General features: G+C 54.9%; 1 protein-coding gene across 2 annotated transcripts; it reads left to right on the forward strand.

Annotated features, from left to right (window-relative positions):
• Nucleotides 1-2,004: 2,004 nt before the first annotated feature.
• HNF1A (HNF1 homeobox A) lies at nt 2,005-17,335 on the forward strand (the record flags this gene model as incomplete). Of its 2 annotated transcripts, XM_079717672.1 has the most annotated exons (10): nt 2,005-2,333; nt 8,944-9,143; nt 10,902-11,088; nt 11,512-11,753; nt 12,672-12,823; nt 12,944-13,145; nt 13,914-14,105; nt 15,252-15,373; nt 15,457-15,601; nt 17,208-17,335. In XM_079717672.1, 10 exons carry the CDS (start codon nt 2,005-2,007, stop codon nt 17,333-17,335), a joined length of 1,899 nt encoding a protein of 632 aa, XP_079573798.1. The 2 variants fall into 2 exon arrangements, with proteins under 2 accessions (XP_079573798.1, XP_079573799.1); XM_079717673.1 differs by lacking the exon at nt 13,914-14,105.
• Between the last annotated feature and the right edge of the window lie 360 nt (nt 17,336-17,695).

Consider the following 17,695-nt stretch of genomic DNA (forward strand, 5'->3'; position numbering starts at 1 on the left):
ATTAAAAACTTTCACTCAATAGATCCAAAATATTATCATTTCAGCCAGAGGCATTAGCCACATTTCAAGTGCTCACTGGCCACATGGGCCTCACAGCTGCTGAGTGTCAGGTGAGTGCAAAAATGATCAGCCCCTTTCCCCCTGCTGGCTTAGCCTGGCCTGCAGGGAGGGCCTTCTGGCCAAGGGCGCCTTCTCCCTTCCACCGTTGCCAAGCATGACCCTGGCTCTGCAGACCCCTGAGAGATGCGCCAGCCTGGGGGCAGCCCCTCAGCACCACCCTGCCTACTCCAGACAATGGCGCGCACCCCTTGTTCTGGGAGCTTAGGGCCACCCCAGGGGACAGACAGCAGGAATTTTTGTCCAGGCTCTTACCGGAAGAGGGAAGGGTGGGGGTTGAGGATGAGTTTTTGCCTAGGACTGGCATTAGCGGGAGGTGAGTGAGGGTTGGAACCTGCCTTTATTTAACATTTTGATATTTTTTGTTCATCACAGATTTTTGGCATTAATTTTTCAAATTAATGAAAAGTATATTTTATTGATTCTAGATCATAAAATTTGCCCTTTTAAATTGCAAACTTCAGTGGTTTTTAGTAAATTCACAGAGTTGTGTAACATCACCCCATCAATATTAGAACATTTCCATCATCTCCAAAGAAACCCTGTACCCATTAAGCAGCCATTCCCTGTGCTCACCCTCACCTCCCCAGCCCCCAGCAACCACGAATCTACTTTCTGTCTATATGGATTTGCCTATTCTGGACGTTTCCTATACATGGAATCATACAATAGATGGCCTTCTGTGTCTGGCTTCTTTCACTTAGCATGATATCTTCAAGATTCATGCCTACTGTAGCATGAATCAGGACTTCATTCCTTTTTATGGCCAAATAATATGCCATTGCGCAGATAGACCACATTTCTTCTATCCATTCATCCACTGATGGATATTTATGTTTTTTCTATTTTTTAGCTCTTGTGAATCATGCTGCTGAGAACATTCGCATGAAAGTTTTTGTTTTAAGTTTCTTTTAAGTTCTTTTGGGTTTTGCATTAATTTTGAATTTTAAATAGAGTATATAAAAATATTTTTTCATGTTGATTTCATCTTGAGTTTTTCGACGTCCCCTTAAAATTTGCACCTGCACCAAGTGCTTGACTGGCCTCACCCTGCTCCCACTCCACAAATCTTGTCCCTGCTAGCTGTGTGACTTTGAGCGAGTTGCTTACCCTCTCAGAGCCTCAGTTTCCTCCTCTGTAAAATGGGCACAATCCCTGTACCTACTCACAGCTGTTAGGGGGCTACACTGAGGTAATGACGCACGTTACAGACCCAGCCCACAGTAGACTTAAGTCGATGCGTTTTCCCTCCTGGGAGGCCAGATGTTGGGGCTGGCAGTGGCGGGGGGGGGTCCTCAAATGGATGTGTCCTAGCCTTGCCCTTGAGGAGAGTTGACCCGACAGCCTAGAACTCTGCTGCTTCTGTTCCCAAGGCTGTTTTTGTTCTCTTGCCTCAGCCTGGCCCCCTACGAGGTCGCTGGGGGAGGGACCCGATGCTGGTCACCCGAAGGCCTCCCCGGCTCCCAGCACCTTCCATCCCAGCTGTCCTGGGCCCCCCACCGCTGCCTCCCCCGCCCTCCGCTCTGCCCACTCCCATGGAAGGCCACGGCTCCCCATCCCTCTGCGCTGCCATGAGGCCTGCACTTTGCAGGGTGAAGTCCAAAGTTCAGTCCCTTCGCTAAGCACATGGATAAATATGAACCTTGGAGAATTTCCCCAGCTCCAATGTAAACAGAGCGGGCAGGGGCCCTGATTCACTGGCCACTGGGGCCAGGGTTGGGGGTTGGGGGTGCCCACAGGGCTTGGCTAGTGGGGTTTGGGGGGGCAGCGGGCGCAAGGAGCCTGGTTTGGGCCTGCCTGCTGGCCGGCCAGCACGGAGCCAGCCCACTCGCGGGGGAGGCGGCCGGCTCAGTGGCCCTGGGCCGCGTGGCCCGCGCTAGTGGAGCCATGGTTTCTAAACTGAGCCAGCTGCAGACGGAGCTCCTGGCGGCCTTGCTCGAGTCGGGCCTGAGCAAAGAGGCGCTGATCCAGGCGTTGGGTGAGCCGGGGCCCTACCTGCTGGCCGGAGACGGCCCGCCGGACAAGGGGCAGTCCTGCGGTGGTGGCGGTCGAGGGGAGCTGGCCGAGTTGCCCAATGGGCTGGGGGAGACGAGGGGCTCCGAGGACGAGACGGACGACGAGGGGGAAGACTTCACGCCGCCCATTCTCAGAGAGCTGGAGAACCTCAGCCCCGAGGAGGCAGCCCACCAGAAAGCCGTGGTGGAGACCCTGCTGCAGTAAGGACCCCTCCCCTGTTCCCAGCTCCCAAGGAGCCCGGAGGGGCCCAGCCTCGGCTCCTGACCAGCCCTTGCCAGTCCAGAGTCCCATGGGCTGTAGCCTTTAGGCTGGTTGTCGGCAAGGGGGACAGGGCCCATTAGAGCTTGGAAGCGGGGGTGGGGTGGGGTCCTAGCTCGGAGGTTGGAGCCTCCAGCCCCTGACCCGGCCCTCTGCGGGGTCCCGAGTCTCCATGAGCCAAGGCTTTCAGCCCAGTGCTTGGGAAGTGGGGCATGCCCCAGGGGAGCCCCAAGATGGGGACAAAGCAGGAGAGTCCACGATTCTAGTCCCTGGACAACGTGGGTGGGGAGGCAGGGAATTTTTAGCTACCATGCCCATTTCTACTCCCCCAATCCCAACTTCCCTGCTAGGCACCCGGATGCACCAGTGGGGAGGAGGGGCCCAGGCTGGGGTTTTGGGGGGCCCAGGCTGGGGTTTTGGGGGCCCCAGTTGGCCTGCCTGGAACTCAAGCATTCAGCCAGCAGAACCCAGGTCTTTCTTACCTGAGGGAAATGGAGCCTTAGGACGGGAGCTGCTCCCCTTTCCGGCACAGCCTCGGGCCATGCCCCTCACCAGTGGGTACCATTAGAAGCCTCCCCACTCTGTACCCCACCCACTGGCTGGCTCCCCATCTCCCGGAGAACTGGGTGGGTCTGAGCCCGATGCCTCCCCTCTCCTCAGCAGAGCTGACCTGGTTACTAATTACCCACGGGCTTTATTATTTCTCTTTTGTTTTATAAATTTATAAATGGCAAAAGGCTCTGATAAGGCCTGTGATCATTAACTTGGAGGGCTGGTAGCCTGGGGAAGCCTGAGCCAACCAACTTCGCAGGGAGCAGGGGTGGGGGAGGTTGGAGGTGAGGGAAGGGGAACCTGGGGGCTGCAGGGACTGCCTCTCCCCTAAGGCTCTGTAACCTCCATCCTAACAGCCAGGTGGGCACGTGCTGAGGTTTCACAGGTATCATTTCGGGTCACGTTGAGATGACCTCTGGAGGCACCTGGGGACAACTGCTTTGCAGATGAGGGAACTGAGGGTCAGAGGGGGATGGAGCTGGACTAAGGCCACCCAGCTGGGGCTCCACACCCACTCTCTTTGGTGCCCTCAGTCACCATGACCGGGGACGGGGCCAGCTGGGGGTGGCTGGGGGTTCTGAGGAAGAGTCCCAAAGACCACCTCTTTTCTGTCCAAGGTCCTGATCCCAGCTTGGGGTTGGGGAGGGCTGGATCCCTGCCTCAGGGAGCTCTCAGGGCCTGCCAGGCCTTGTGAGGGCCTGGGCAGGAGGCAGGGGAGTAGCCAGGGCCCCCTGACTTGGCAGGAAGAGGAGGGCAAAGGGCCCTGCCGTGTTGCAGGGGAGGGGCAAAGAGTCTGGCATCTCCAGACCCAGGGCGAGGGCAACCCGGACAAGGGTGGGGCAGGGCCAGACCTGCTCAGGGTCCCAGATGGGACTGGGGGCCTTTGGGGGGGAGTGGGGGCAGGGAGTGCCAAAGGCCTTACCTGGCTGGGTGGGGCCTCTTGATCAGCAGCCCCTTTGGTGGGATGATGGGTGGAGGGAAAGGCTTGATCCACAGCACTCGAGCGGGAAGCAGGGGTCAAAGTGCTCCCTGGGGACCAGCAGAGACCTGGAAGCTGAGGGAGAGAGGGGAGACATGGAGGAAGAGACAGGGCGTCAGGGGAGATGGAGAGAGAGGCCTGGAGAAGCAGAGTGGAGCGGACGAGCCGGGAGGGGAGAGGGGCTGACGCGCAGCTGGGAGAACGGGCTGGGGAGAGAGCGAGGCGCCCCAAGCTGCGAGGAGGCTGGAGTGCTTGCCTCCCGCCCCGATTGGGTTTTCTTTAATGCTAACAGCATGCTATTTACTTTCCATTTAAATTTGAGATGTTGCTATAAATTATCAACCAGCTCCTTGTTCCTGCGGGGTTTATAACTAACTACCTGGGTTACTTATTGTTCAGGTAACAAAAGGGATCTGAAAACGCCCCGAGGGGAAAGAGTGGGGCCTTGGGCCTCAGGGCACAGGCTGCAGAGGGGTAGGGGACCCCCATGAAGGCCTGGCCAGTGGGGGAGGTTGAGGCTGGAAAGGATGGTAAAGAGGCAGGGCTTCCCGTGGAAGCCAAGTGTGACCAAGTGTGACCTTGGGCAAGTCTCTTCTCCTCCTGCCTCTGTTTCCCTACCTGGACAATGAGTAAAATTCAAACTCCCTGCCCTGATTCCCTGATCTCTTCCTGAGGGACCTCTCTCCCTCCCTCACTTTCCTCCAGTTACACTACACTTTGCTGATTCCCACCTCAGGGCCTTTGCATGTGTTGTACCTTCTCCCCGAAACCTTCTTTCCAGATCTTCCCACGGTCAGTTCCTTCTCCTCTTTTTGCTCAAATGCCACCACAGTCACTCCCTCTTCCACTACTTTCATTGACTTTCCCCTGAAACTTATCATTACTTATTATTACCTTATTGGTCTGTTTTCTATCTCCTGCTATGACAACAGGAGCTCTTCCAGAGGCTTGTTCACCACTCAGACCCCTGATATCCAGCCCAGTGCTGACACACAGCATGAATGAATGAGGGACTAGGCTTCTCTGAGCCCTGGGGATGTCTGCTGCAATGGCCAAGGGAGTAACACGTTCCCAGGGCTCCTTCCTCAGTGTCCTCCTGGGCCCTCCTGTCCCTGAGCAGCTCATACTCAATCTTGAGGGTCTCTGGTCCTCTCCATTGGGCAGCACCAAGGCACTGAGACCCAGGAAGACAGTGGCCAAGGTGGGGCAATCTGACATCCCTGAGGCCAGCTTACCTGGGCTTGAACCCCAGCTCTGCGCAGGCAGGCAATTTCACTTTTCTGAGTCCCAGTGTTCTCTGCAAGGCAGAGCTGATCATAACGCTTACCCACAGGGTAAGCATGTGAATGCAACGAACAGTTGCTATTATCAGTGGTCCCATTTTACAGATGAGCAAACTAAAGCTCAGAGAGGCAAAGTGACCTGCCCAAAGTAACTCTTACAAAGAAGTAAGGCCAGGACTTGGACCCAGGTCCTCCTAATCCCACACTTTGCACAGCGCCCTGAGGTGGCATGCCTGTCCTTGATACATTTATCTCCCTCTTTACCCTCCTGGGTCATTCTTGCTGTTAATGTCACCATCGACCACTTCCGCGTAGTGCTCGAGGACTCACGAAGCGCTTACAAGTGCATTAAGCTCGTTTTCTCCTCCTGACAACCTATGAAATATTATTAGCTCCCTATCACAGTTGAGGAAACTGAGGCACACAGAAGTTAAGAAACTTCCCAGGGCCACCCGGAGAGTGAGTGGCAGAGCTGGGATTTACACTGAGAACTCGGCTCCCCCTCCGGATGAGTGGCCTTCAGGTTGGTCTCCCAGCTCTGCAGCCTTGGACCCACTGAAACCCCATGGGCCAGGGAGCAAGAGGCCCAAGGCCTCGAACCTCTGACTGACCCTAGAACTGGCAGGAGGCGGGAGGAGGGGGATGTGGGCAGACCTTCACCTTTCCTGGGCCCTCTTCCCTCTGCTGTGGGGCTGGACGTCCCAGGACTAGGTCGCTGATGATGATGATGATGATGATGGCAACAATATTGTTCCACTTACTGAGCACTTACTGTGTGCCTGGCCCTGTCCTCAGCATTTCACTCCTATTAGAAACTCGTTCAGTTCTCCCAATAGAGAACAGGGAGGCAGGCGTGAATTTGCCTCTGTGTTACAGGGGAGATGCAGGCCACGTGCACATTGGGCGCGAGGCCGCAGTGGTGGGATCTGAACCCAGGTTGGTTCGACTCTCAAACCCATTAGAGTGAAAGCAGGAGATGCCTGGAGACCTGGCCTCTTAGTTCTGCGCTGGGGAAAATGTCCTGAAAAGAGCCATGTTCTTGGAGACTGTGGCGGGGGGGAGAGAAAGAGGGCAGAAAACAGAGAGACACAGAGACAGAAGGAGAGAGAGTGAGAGAAACAGAGACAGATAGAGACACATGGGGTCAGAAGGACAGAGACAGACAGTAAGTCTTTAGTTTGAGCCAGGAGAGGCCCTGTTGAAGGAAGACTGGGCTCCTTCTCTCTGGAGAACAGACAGGGAGGGAGGATCTCTCAGGAGGGTGATGACTGCAGTTGGGGGAGGAGGGAGGCCATCGGGCAGCCCAGCCCCGGAGTCAGATAAACATGTTTGCCACGGAGCACAAGGCTGGACTTTGTCCTGCCCTTCCCTCCCAGCTCTGACTGGCACCCGGGGACCGGGGGAGGTGGGGAGGAGAGGCTCCTAGGAAAGCAGGGAGATAGGGCTTGGGGAGAGGTTGGGGGGTTCAGGAAAGTGAAATATTCTTGAGTCCCAGCAAAGTCACCTTGGACAAGTGTTCACCTTTCTGAGCCTCAGTCTTCTCACCTGTGAAATGGGCATACTTCCCAGGGTTATTGTAAGATTTAAATGACCAGCCCTTACCTGGCTCACCATAAATACTCAAGAAACATGAATTCTCACGGCTATCATTTCTACACAAATGGGACTTTGCTGGACCGACTGCTGATTAACTATATCTGTCCCCACCTTCCATTCCTCCCTGCCTGTATGGGGACTGCTGATAAAAAAAAAAGGAGGAAGTCAGAGGGCCAAAGTGGATGAAAGGCTCTGTGCCCTCATGTCTCAGAAGGGCACTGTCAAGGACGCAGGCGAGGCTGGTTCTTTGAGGAAAGACAGAAGGGGCAGGGGAGAAGTCAGTGTGGGGTGGGCTTCAGAGCACTGGGGGGTTCTTTTCTTTTCTTTTTTTCACAATTCACTTTTAAACATTATATATGTATATGTAGTATATTATATGATACTGTATTATTGATACATAATTTATGAAGTACAGAAGAGTAACAGAGAAAACACTCCCCTCTCATCCTGTCCCCAGCATCCAATCAGTGACTCCAGTTCATTCTGTATACTTCTGGTATTTCATGTGAACAAAGCAAATACGTAGAAATCTTTTATCCCACTTAAAATTTTACACACATAGCACAGTAGACCTACCACACAAACTGTTCCATCTAGGCTTGTACAGAGCTTTCTCAGTGGGTTTTTATGGCTGCATTGTACAGCGGCACTGCAATTTGGTTAATCAGCATCCTTTTGCTGGATGCTTAGGTTGTTTCCAATCTTTGGCTGTGGCAAACGACATGGAGATGAATCACTTCTTACACACGCCATTTGTCACATATGCCTCAATTCTAGAAGCAAACTGCTGCGTCAAGGCTGTGGGAACACAGGCTTGGGATCGCACAGACCTGGGTTTAAATCCCAGCTCTGCCTGTTTCAGCACTGTTGTATCTGACACATGGTTGTAATAGAAGCTCAAGAGAGGATGAAGGGAAGAGAGGAGGGTTGAGACAGAGCAGAAGAGGGATAGAGAATTTATATCGTACAGGCAACCTGACCCCTTCCATTCCCCACAGTGAGCAGAGAACAGGAGATCGAGCCACAGGTGGCCTCAGGTCCCCTTGAATCCCTCGAGTGAGAGAATTGAGCCCACAGAGTGGAATTCCGTGCTCAGACACGCTCATTTTTCTTTCAAGGCCTTGGGATGCCAACCCCTAACCCCTTCACCTGGGACTCTGTTGAGAAATTAGCCACCCGCCTCAGTGCTGTGGGGAGACTGGCTGCGCCACCATCTAGGGTTTAGTGCAGATTTTCAGGAGGCGTTTTGATGCTATGTGATTTTTATCTGACAGACTGACTTAGAACCAAATCCTTTCAGCTGGGGTGGGACTCTACTGGGCTGACCCTGTGACCTTTGGCAAGAGATACAAGTGACGCAGTGCTCTGAGCCTCAGTGGCCCTGGATGTAAAGTGGGAGAATCATGTTTCTCTCCTTGTTTTCAGACCCCAATTTTTTCCAGTAGATCTCTCTCATCTATCCATCCATCCAACCACCCATCCACCCACCCATCCACCCATCCATCTAACATCTACCCATCAACATCCCATCTATCCATCCTCTCACCCACCATCCACCATCAATTCACTGACCATCCCATTACCCACTCATCCATCCATCCATCCATCCATCCACTCATTCATTCATGCATTCACCAAGGGCATACTCTATGTCAGGCCTATTTTGGGTGCCGAGAACTAGACAGTTCCTGCCCTCCAGGTGTTTATAGTCTCTCACAGTGGTTAAGACACAGCCACAAATAACATTTCTAGGTAGAATGGGGGGGATCTTTAAAGGAGGCACAAAGATGAGTACCCTCCCCATCTGGCTTGTGCAGCTTCCAGGGGGAGTCTCTTTTTGTCTACATCTGTGTCCATGTCTCTGTGTGTCCGTGTTTCGAAAGCTTTATCTGTTCCTATGTCTGTGTGGGACTGGTTGGGGCCTGTGTCCACATGTCTGCCACGTGTATGTGTCTGCAAGTTTCTGTCCCCATGTCCTTGTGTCCTGGCATGAGTGCCCATACCTCCTGTCCCTGAGTCTAGGTACAGGCTCCTGGGCTCCACGCTTGCTTCCATCTACCATCCTCACCCCCCGGGTGGACAGGGCTCCCAGCACCCACCCTGGGCTGAGCAGCCTGTCCTTGTCCCCCCGCCCCCCGCCAGGGAGGACCCATGGCGTGTGGCTAAGATGGTCAAGTCCTACCTGCAGCAGCACAACATCCCGCAGCGGGAGGTGGTCGACACCACCGGCCTCAACCAATCCCACCTGTCCCAGCACCTCAACAAGGGCACCCCCATGAAGACGCAGAAGCGAGCCGCCCTGTACACCTGGTACGTCCGCAAGCAGCGAGAGGTGGCCCAGCGTAAGTAATAACCGACTGCAGCCCTGTCTTCCCGGCAGGGTCTGGGACTACCTGCAGCTCGAGGGTGGGAGCTGGAAGCCTCCCACTCCATTCCTCGGACAGGCAGACTGAGAGGAAGTCGGGAGGATTCAACCAGCATGTATCAGCTGTTCTGCGCAAGGCGCTCTGGAGGGGGGAAGGAGGGTTGGTCTTGGGCATCCTCTTTGGGTGGGTGAACTGGGCCCCTGTCCTCCAAGAGCTCCCTGTGTAGAGGGGAAGCAGGAGAACAAATCATTATGATTCGGTGAGACAAGTATTATAATGTGATAACGCCAACAACAAAAGCTAGTGTTTATGGAGCACTCACCGTGCGCCAGGCCCAGGGCAGGGCACACAGAAAGTGTTTCCAAGTGTTGAGCTGGTGGAGGAGGAGAGAATAATCTCTTCCTCAGGGAGGCAGGGGCATCAGGAAGGATCAACTAGAAGTATGATCTTTTGACTAAGTCTTAAAGTGTGAGTTGAATTTTGACCCATGAAGATGCAGGGATGGGGTTTCAGGCAGAAGCGCGGGCAGGATTAGAGGCTCAGAGGTGAGGTGTGTGCTTCGGGAATCCTCCACTGCAAACCTGGGAGGAGCTAGGTGCACTGTTATTCCGGGAATGCTGGGTTTCACTACCCGGGCCTCATACCCCACAAAATCCTAAGTGCACTTCCACACTTTTGAGCCTAAGTGTAAAAAAAAAATGTTTTTGATGTTTCTTTTATAATTATCCAGGTTTTCAAGGTAATACACACCGAATTTATAAAAAAAAAAATAGAAGAAAGTAAAGATTTTACAATAAAAATTAGGTGTCCTCCTCCTAAGGCAGCCACTGGCATTCCCAGTCTCATACGTAACCTTCCAGGGGTACTGTATGTATATACTGGCTATATACATATTTCCCCTGCTCTTTGAAGGGCTGCTAGCTGTTCTGTTATTTGGAGGCGCCATTAACTGGCCTCCTACCAAAGAACCAGCTGAGAAAGTGCCTGGGTCTCTTCTCTCCTGGCTAATACTTATACTTTAAGCTTGATTTTCAAGTCTGGAATGTTGAAAATAGCACAGAATCTACTCAGGAGATACAGTTCAATTTTCTGCTCTACTGTGCGACTCTGGAAAAATACTTAACCTCCCTGATCCTCAGCTGCTTCAACTATAAAATGGGATGGCATATGTGTCAAATGTGAACAAATGCTGATGCTTACCTGGAGCCTTGTATTGAGGACTGTGAGATTATATCTTGGCCCAGTAGCAGAGTATGCAGGGGTTGATTAGTGATGTCTCCCTTGGACACAGGTTAGGAAAGGGGTGGTCTGTGTGCTGTGTGTCTGTCATCACTGGATTAGATGATTTCTTTTTTTTTTTTTTTTTTTTTTTTTTTTTGCGGTACGCGGGCCTCTCACTGTTGTGGCCTCTCCCATTGCGGAGCACAGGCTCCGGACGCGCAGGCTCAGCGGCCATGGCTCACGGGCCCAGCCGCTCCGCGGCATATGGGATCCTCCCGGACCGGGGCACGAACCCGTATCCCCTGGCATCGGCAGGCGGACTCTCAACCACTGCGCCACCAGGGAGGCCCGATTAGATGATTTCTAAGTTCTAGCTGTAAGCTCCTCTGGCTCAGCATCCTAGGAATGAGAAAGAACCACGGGCATGGTTAGGTGAACCAATTCCAGCATGGTGAACCAATGCTGGAAGGTGGGATTGGCCAGTGTTTTGCTAATGGCTCTCTGTGCCCACAGAGTTCACCCACGCAGGGCAGGGTGGGCTGATTGAAGAGCCCACGGGCGATGAGCTACCAACCAAGAAGGGTCGGAGAAACCGTTTCAAATGGGGCCCAGCATCCCAGCAGATCCTGTTCCAGGCCTACGAGAGGCAGAAGAACCCCAGCAAGGAGGAGCGGGAGGCGCTGGTGGAGGAGTGTAACAGGTAGAATGGCTGGTGGTCAGCAGGGCTGGTTTGGTCTGGGCTGGGGGAAGCCAAGGGAGGCTCCCCAGGTTTTGAGAGCTCCTGCTGTTGGCCCAGGAGTTCTCAGCTCCTGTTCAGTGTCTGACACCTAGCTCCATTCCTGGCACCCACCCCGCACCGACCCAAGCAGCCCTTGAGTGGCTGCTCGTCTCACTAATCCTCACTACAACCCTACACTTACTGGGCTCACTCTATAACTAAAGAGATTAAGAGAGGCTAAGTCACTTGCTCAAGGTTGCACAGCAGACTGGGCTCGGAACCCAGGTTTGCCAGCCTCAGCAAATACTCAGGTAGAGAGCCCTACTTCTCAGAACCCTCCCCCCAGCCCCAGGGGAGGGTTCTTCTGTGCCTGATCCAGAGGCTCATGAGTGGCCATTTCTGCAGGGCGGAGTGCATCCAGAGGGGGGTGTCACCGTCACAGGCGCAGGGGCTGGGCTCCAACCTCGTCACAGAGGTGCGTGTCTACAACTGGTTTGCCAATCGGCGCAAGGAAGAAGCCTTTCGGCACAAGCTGGCCATGGACACGTACAGCGGGCCGCCACCAGGGCCAGGCCCAGGCCCTGCGCTGCCTGCCCATGGCTCCCCTGGCCTGCCCCCACCGGCCCTCTCTCCCGGTAAGGTCCACGGTGAGTGCCATGTGGGCAGGGGGATTGGGACGGTGGGTAGAGGGAATATGGGGGTGGGTGGGAGAGTTGGGGAGCACCAGCCCAGTGGCAGCAGCCACCCAAACCTCTTAGCACTTCCTTACGGCTCCAACTCCACTCTATTTGTACTGCTCTATCCACTCCACCCCTCTCCATTCCATTCACCACTCAGCTTCGCCCACTGTACTCCATTCCATCCACTCCATTCACTCCACCCTCACTTGATTTCAGTCACTTCAACTCATTCCAGATCAAACTAACTCAATTCATTTCAGCTCAGTTCAATTCAATTCAGTTCAACTCATTATAATCTAATTTAATTCATTTAAATTTGGAATAGTTTGATCCAACCCAATTCCCAATTGATTCAGTTTAACTAAATGTACTTCAAGGAAATTCAGTTAATTTTTTATCAATCCAATTCGACTCAATCAGTTTCAATTCATTTCTGGTTTGATTCAGTGATACTCAGTTTCATTCAACTAATTCCAGTTCATTCTATTCAAGTCAGTTTGCTGTGGTTTAATTTCATTACCGTCAATTCAGTTTGGCTCAGTTGTCTTTTTTTTTTTGGCCACACTGCACTGCACGGCATGCGGGATCTTACCCTGACCAGGGATCAAACCCCATGCCCCCTGCAGTGGGAGCACAGAGTCTTAACCACTGGACCGCCAGGAAAGACCCTGGCTCAGTTGTCTTTTATTGAGCACCTACTTGTGTTCAAGGAGTTGGAAGCAACCAGCACAGGGCCTGGCAGGAAGTGGACACTCAAGCAAAGTCTGCTGGCTGCATAAAGATGGGGTGAGGGGTCTGCGCAAACCAATGCAGTTTGGAATGATGGGGGCCATGGAGGCGGGCAGAGAAGTGGGTTGCTGAGGCTGGACACTGCTCCCGCTCCAGGAGTGCGCTATGGACAGCCTGCAACCAGTGAGGGGGCGGAAGTGCCCTCAAGCAGTGGTGGTCCCTTGGTGACAGTGTCTGCACCCCTGCATCAAGTGTCCCCCACGGGTCTGGAGCCCAGTCACAGTCTGCTGAGCACAGAAGCCAAATTGGTGAGTGTCCCGCCCCATCCCCCACCCCCGGCCAATCTCCCCTTGGCTGGGAGATTCTGGAGCAGTCCCCAGGGAGGTAGGGTGGGACCCCACCTGACTCAGTTTGGCTTCCCCTCCAAGGTCTCGGCCACTGGGGGCCCCCTGCCCCCTGTCAGCACCCTGACAGCACTGCACAGCTTGGAGCAGACATCCCCGGGCCTCAACCAGCAGCCCCAGAACCTCATCATGGCCTCACTTCCCGGGGTCATGGCCATAGGGCCTGGTGAGCCTGCCTCCCTGGGCCCCACGTTCACCAACACGGGCGCCTCCACCCTGGTCATTGGTAAGCTGGTGGGGTGGATGGGCGCATCTGGGTGAGGGGCTCATGGGGCTCCCACAGAATCCAGGAGCAGGACGAGCCACTGGAACTCATTCCTTCATGTATTTATTGAGTGCCCACTCTGTGCTCCACCGGTGATACACAAGTGGACCGAACAGCCCCAAATCTCAGCCACCCAAGTGGGGAGGCAGACAATAAGCAGAGTATGGGTTGGCCAAAAAGTTGGTTCAGGTTTTTCCTAACAGCTTACAGAAAACCCCGAACAAACTTTTTGGCCAACCCAATTCATAAGTTATATAGTACCTTAAAAGGGAAGACAGCTATGGGAAGACAGAGCAGAGCAAGGGGGACTGAAGTTTTCTAGGTTTTCGGTTTTAGTTTTTTTTTTTAAAAAAGCCCAGAAAAACTTTATTCAGAACTACTATGGAGAAACTCAATATATAAGACAGACAGGGAGCTGCTGGGAGCTGGGTACAGAGAGTTAAGCCCCAGGGCCTTTGCATTGCTGTGGAACCCCAGGGCTCCAGGGACCCTAGTTTGACACACCCCCGGCCCTTATGACGAGCTAGCAGCTCAGAGGGGGAGTTAACTTGCCAGGGCTGTAACTTAGTGAAGGTTCCTAGTACAAGGCTGTTTCCTGATTACCTTGTCCCCTCCTCCAACCCACTGGCCCTAGGAGAGAGGGATGGTGCCCCTGGGGGTCAGGGCTGGGCCTGGGGAGGCCATGGAGGCGGCAGGAGGTCTGGCTGACTCCTGCCCCTCCCGCTCCAGGCCTGGCCTCCACGCAGGCACAGAGCGTGCCAGTCATCAACAGCATGGGCAGCAGCCTGACTACCCTGCAGCCCGTCCAGTTCTCGCAGCCTCTGCACCCTTCCTACCAGCAGCCGCTCATGCCCTCCGTGCAGAGCCACGTGGCCCAGAGCCCCTTCATGGCCACCATGGCCCAGCTGCAGAGCCCCCATGGTGAGCACCCCTCGGCCCCCCTGCTGGGAGAGGTGGTGGGAGAGGCTGGCTGTCGTTGAGCCCAGGGGAAGGGGGCGGCTTAGGAGATGCTGTGGTCTGTGTGTGTGTGTCTGATACAAGTGTGAGTGCTTCTGTGACGGGGGCTCTGCGGGTGCTCAGATGAGCGTCTGTGGGCTGGAATACGTTTGTGTGTGAATCCGTGTGGCTGCGTGTGCACGCACGTGGGTTTGTGTGAGTGGGTGTTTGTGTGTGCACACCCACGTGTGCCCTTGGGGCCATATGTATTTCTCAGCTTTTAGAAAGGTAATGTGGTGCATACACCATGAATGACACAACACTCCCAGCAGGGCTTGGGGCAACACCCTGTCATCAAACACCATGATTCCTGCAGCAAAATGTAGAATTCCACGAAGTGGGTTAATAAAGACCCAGCCTCACATCAGGTTCAGGTCAGATTTTGCCACCAAATGAGCTCTAGTGCCAACCAGACAAAAACCTGTTGGCTTTCCGACCTTTCTGGAACTTGGACTCTTGGATAAGGGCTTGTGGACATGAACATCTGTGTATTTGGTGGAGGGCACCATTTATGCGTGTATGTGGGTGGTTGTGTTTTCATCTGGGTCCATGTGAGAATACGTGATTTACATTGTTTTCTACTGGCATCTGTGTGTATATTTGTGGGGCTGGAGACTGCAGGTGAAATTCTGGGTTACACTGTGGATGGAGAGGGGTCCTGGGGATGCAGAAATGCTGCCCCCTCCTCAACCCCTAACAGGAGCCCTGGCCTTTCCCTCCAAGGCCGGTACTTAGTGCCCGAACAGCACCTGTGCCTCCCGTTGCCCTTCACCTGTCCTCTCGAGGTGACCGCAGGAGCTGGGTTTGGGTTCCTGGCCTCGCCCAGGCTCCTCTCCACCGAGACAGGCGGAGCAGGCCCCTGCGGTTGGGGAGAGCGTCCAACCCCTCTACCTGGAGCTCCCAGTTTTGGAAATCAGCCCCGAGTCCCCAGCCACTGCCCCACTGGGCTGCTCACCAGGCCCACGCCCCATTTCCCCCGAGCCCCCCACCTTGAGGCCCTCCTGGGAGGGGTCCAGCCCAGCCCAGGTGCCAAGTCTGTGTCCTCCTCTCTCCTCCCCCCCTCCCGGCCAGCCCTCTACAGCCACAAGCCCGAGGTGGCCCAGTACACCCACACTGGCCTGCTTCCGCAGACCATGCTCATCACCGACACCAGCAACCTGAGCGCCCTGGCCAGCCTCACGCCCACCAAGCAGGTAAGGCCCAGGCCTGCCCCGGCCCCTCCCTGGGTCCTGCCCCAGCGCACACCCTGGGGGCTCAAGAGCTGCCCTTCTGCCAGGTCTTCACCTCAGACGCTGAGGCCTCCAGTGAGTCCGGGCTTCACACACCAGCGTCCCAGGCCGCCACCATCCACATCCCCAGCCAGGACCCTGCTGGCATCCAGCACCTGCAGCCCACCCATCGGCTCAGCGCCAGCCCCACTGGTGAGTGGCCTTTCCCTGCCCCAGCCCTGCCGTCCCCATAGCTGGGGAGGAAGTTGTGGGCAGCAGACAGGGGGCAGGGAGGGGGTAAATGCGCAGGGGCAGCTGTGCTCCCCTGACGTGAGCCGAGGGGGGTGTGAAACCACAGGAAATGGGCCTGTCTCACAGGAACGTCTATTAACCCAGTTGAGGAAAAGATAACCGGAAGAGGTGGTAGGGGGTAATCAGGAGGCGAGAACTGGGCTTGCTGGGGACCAGAAGTGACTCATGGATGTGTTGCTTTAGCTCAGGGTTTAGCATTTTTTTTTGTTTGTTTGTTTTTTTGCGGTACGTGGGCCTCTCACTGTTGTGGCCTCTCCCGTTGCGGAGCACAGGCTCCGGATGCGCAGGCTCAGCGGCCACGGCTCACGGGCCCAGCCGCTCCGCGGCATATGGGATCCTCCCAGACCGGGGCACGAACCCGTATCCCCTGCATCGGCAGGCGGACTCTCAACCACTGCGCCACCAGGGAGGCCCAGCATTTTTTTGAATTTGTTGCCAACAGCTAAAAATTAAGAGCTTTCATAGACTTCTGGCTCCTCTTGCAAAGTCGGAAGGACTCATGTTGCCCCATGGCAACCAGAGTGTGGGCTCTCCAGCCCACCACGTCCCACCCAACCCACACATTTCCATTCCCTGAAGACCTGAGTCTGCAGCCCACAAAGTCAGGGTGAAGAGCAGGCACTTTGGAGTCAGGCTGCCAGGCTCTGAGACCCAGGGCAGCCACTTGCTAAGTGTGAGCTTCAGCATCCTCCATCCAGCCCTGGTGGCTAGAGGGACAGTCACTGAGGGCTCCATGGTCCAGGCTCTGTGCCCTACCCATGAGGTGTGTGTCGGCATCCCCGTTTTACAGATGAGAAAGCACTCAAGGAGGAGAGGGACTTGGTGGCGCTTCCAACAGCCACTAGGTAGTGGGGCCAGGACCTGAACCCAGGTCCAAACTCAAAGCCCATTCATGCTCTCTTGAGGGTTCTCCTGAGACACAGAACCAATAGGAATACACACACACACACATATATTTAAGGAATTGGCTGATATGACTGTGAGGGCTGGCGAGTCTGAGAGCTTCAGGGTAGGAGGTGATGCTGCAGTCTCCTTCTCCAGGAAACCTCAGCCTTTGCTCTTGAGGTCTTCAACTGATTGGATGAGGGCCACCCACATTACCAAGGGAACTCTCCTTTACTTAACGTCAACTGACGTAGGTGTTAACCACATTACAAAATACCTGCACAGCAACGCCTGCACTGGGGTTTGGCTCAGTGACTGGGTACTAAAAGGCAGCCGAGCTGACGCATAAAACTAACCAAGACGCCGGCTCACCAGCGCTTCTGTGATGTTCCCACTAAAATGTGCTGGGAAGGCCACTCCCTCGTGGCCCTGGAGCCTGGCGGGGGGTGGGGGGTTAACAAGGCCCGAAGGCAGAGGTGTGACTCTGGGGTCCGGTTACCTGCTGAGATTCAGGAGGTAGCGAGGTGCCACTTTCCCATCCCGAGTACCCCTTAGGGACGGTGGCGGGGGAGGGGTCGGGACGGGCGTGGCAGGCAGCCAGCCGCCTCCTCTGCCTCTGCAGTGTCCTCCAGCAGCCTGGTGTTGTACCAGAGCTCCGACTCCACCAATGGCCATGGCCACCTGCTGCCATCCAACCACAGCGTCATTGAGACCTTCATCTCCACGCAGATGGCCTCTTCCTCCCAGTAACCATGGACATGGCCTCCCCAGGGGATGGGCCCTGGAGCTTACACAGCCTGCTGGAGGGGTGACCAAGACATCTGAGCCTGCAAAACTTTCACTGCCCCCAGGCTGCTGCTCTTCCCTGGAAAACTGTGCCTCAGTCCCCACCCTGTTCCCCTCAGAAAAGGGGGGTGTTCTGAGGCGCCCCAACCCGAGGAGGGCTGCTTCAGTGCACAAGAGGGAATCATGCAGAGCGTGGAAGCAGAGCCTGTTCCTGGTGGGACTCGGGAGGGACTGTCCCTGCTGCTCAGGGTAAATCTTGTCACTTGGAACAGAAGGCGGCAGCCTTGGACTCTGGTACCCCCAGGCCGGGCCTGTGGAGATCCC

This window comes from Hyperoodon ampullatus (genome assembly GCF_949752795.1).
Source record: "Hyperoodon ampullatus genome assembly, chromosome: 13".
Lineage (NCBI taxonomy): Eukaryota > Metazoa > Chordata > Mammalia > Artiodactyla > Ziphiidae > Hyperoodon > Hyperoodon ampullatus.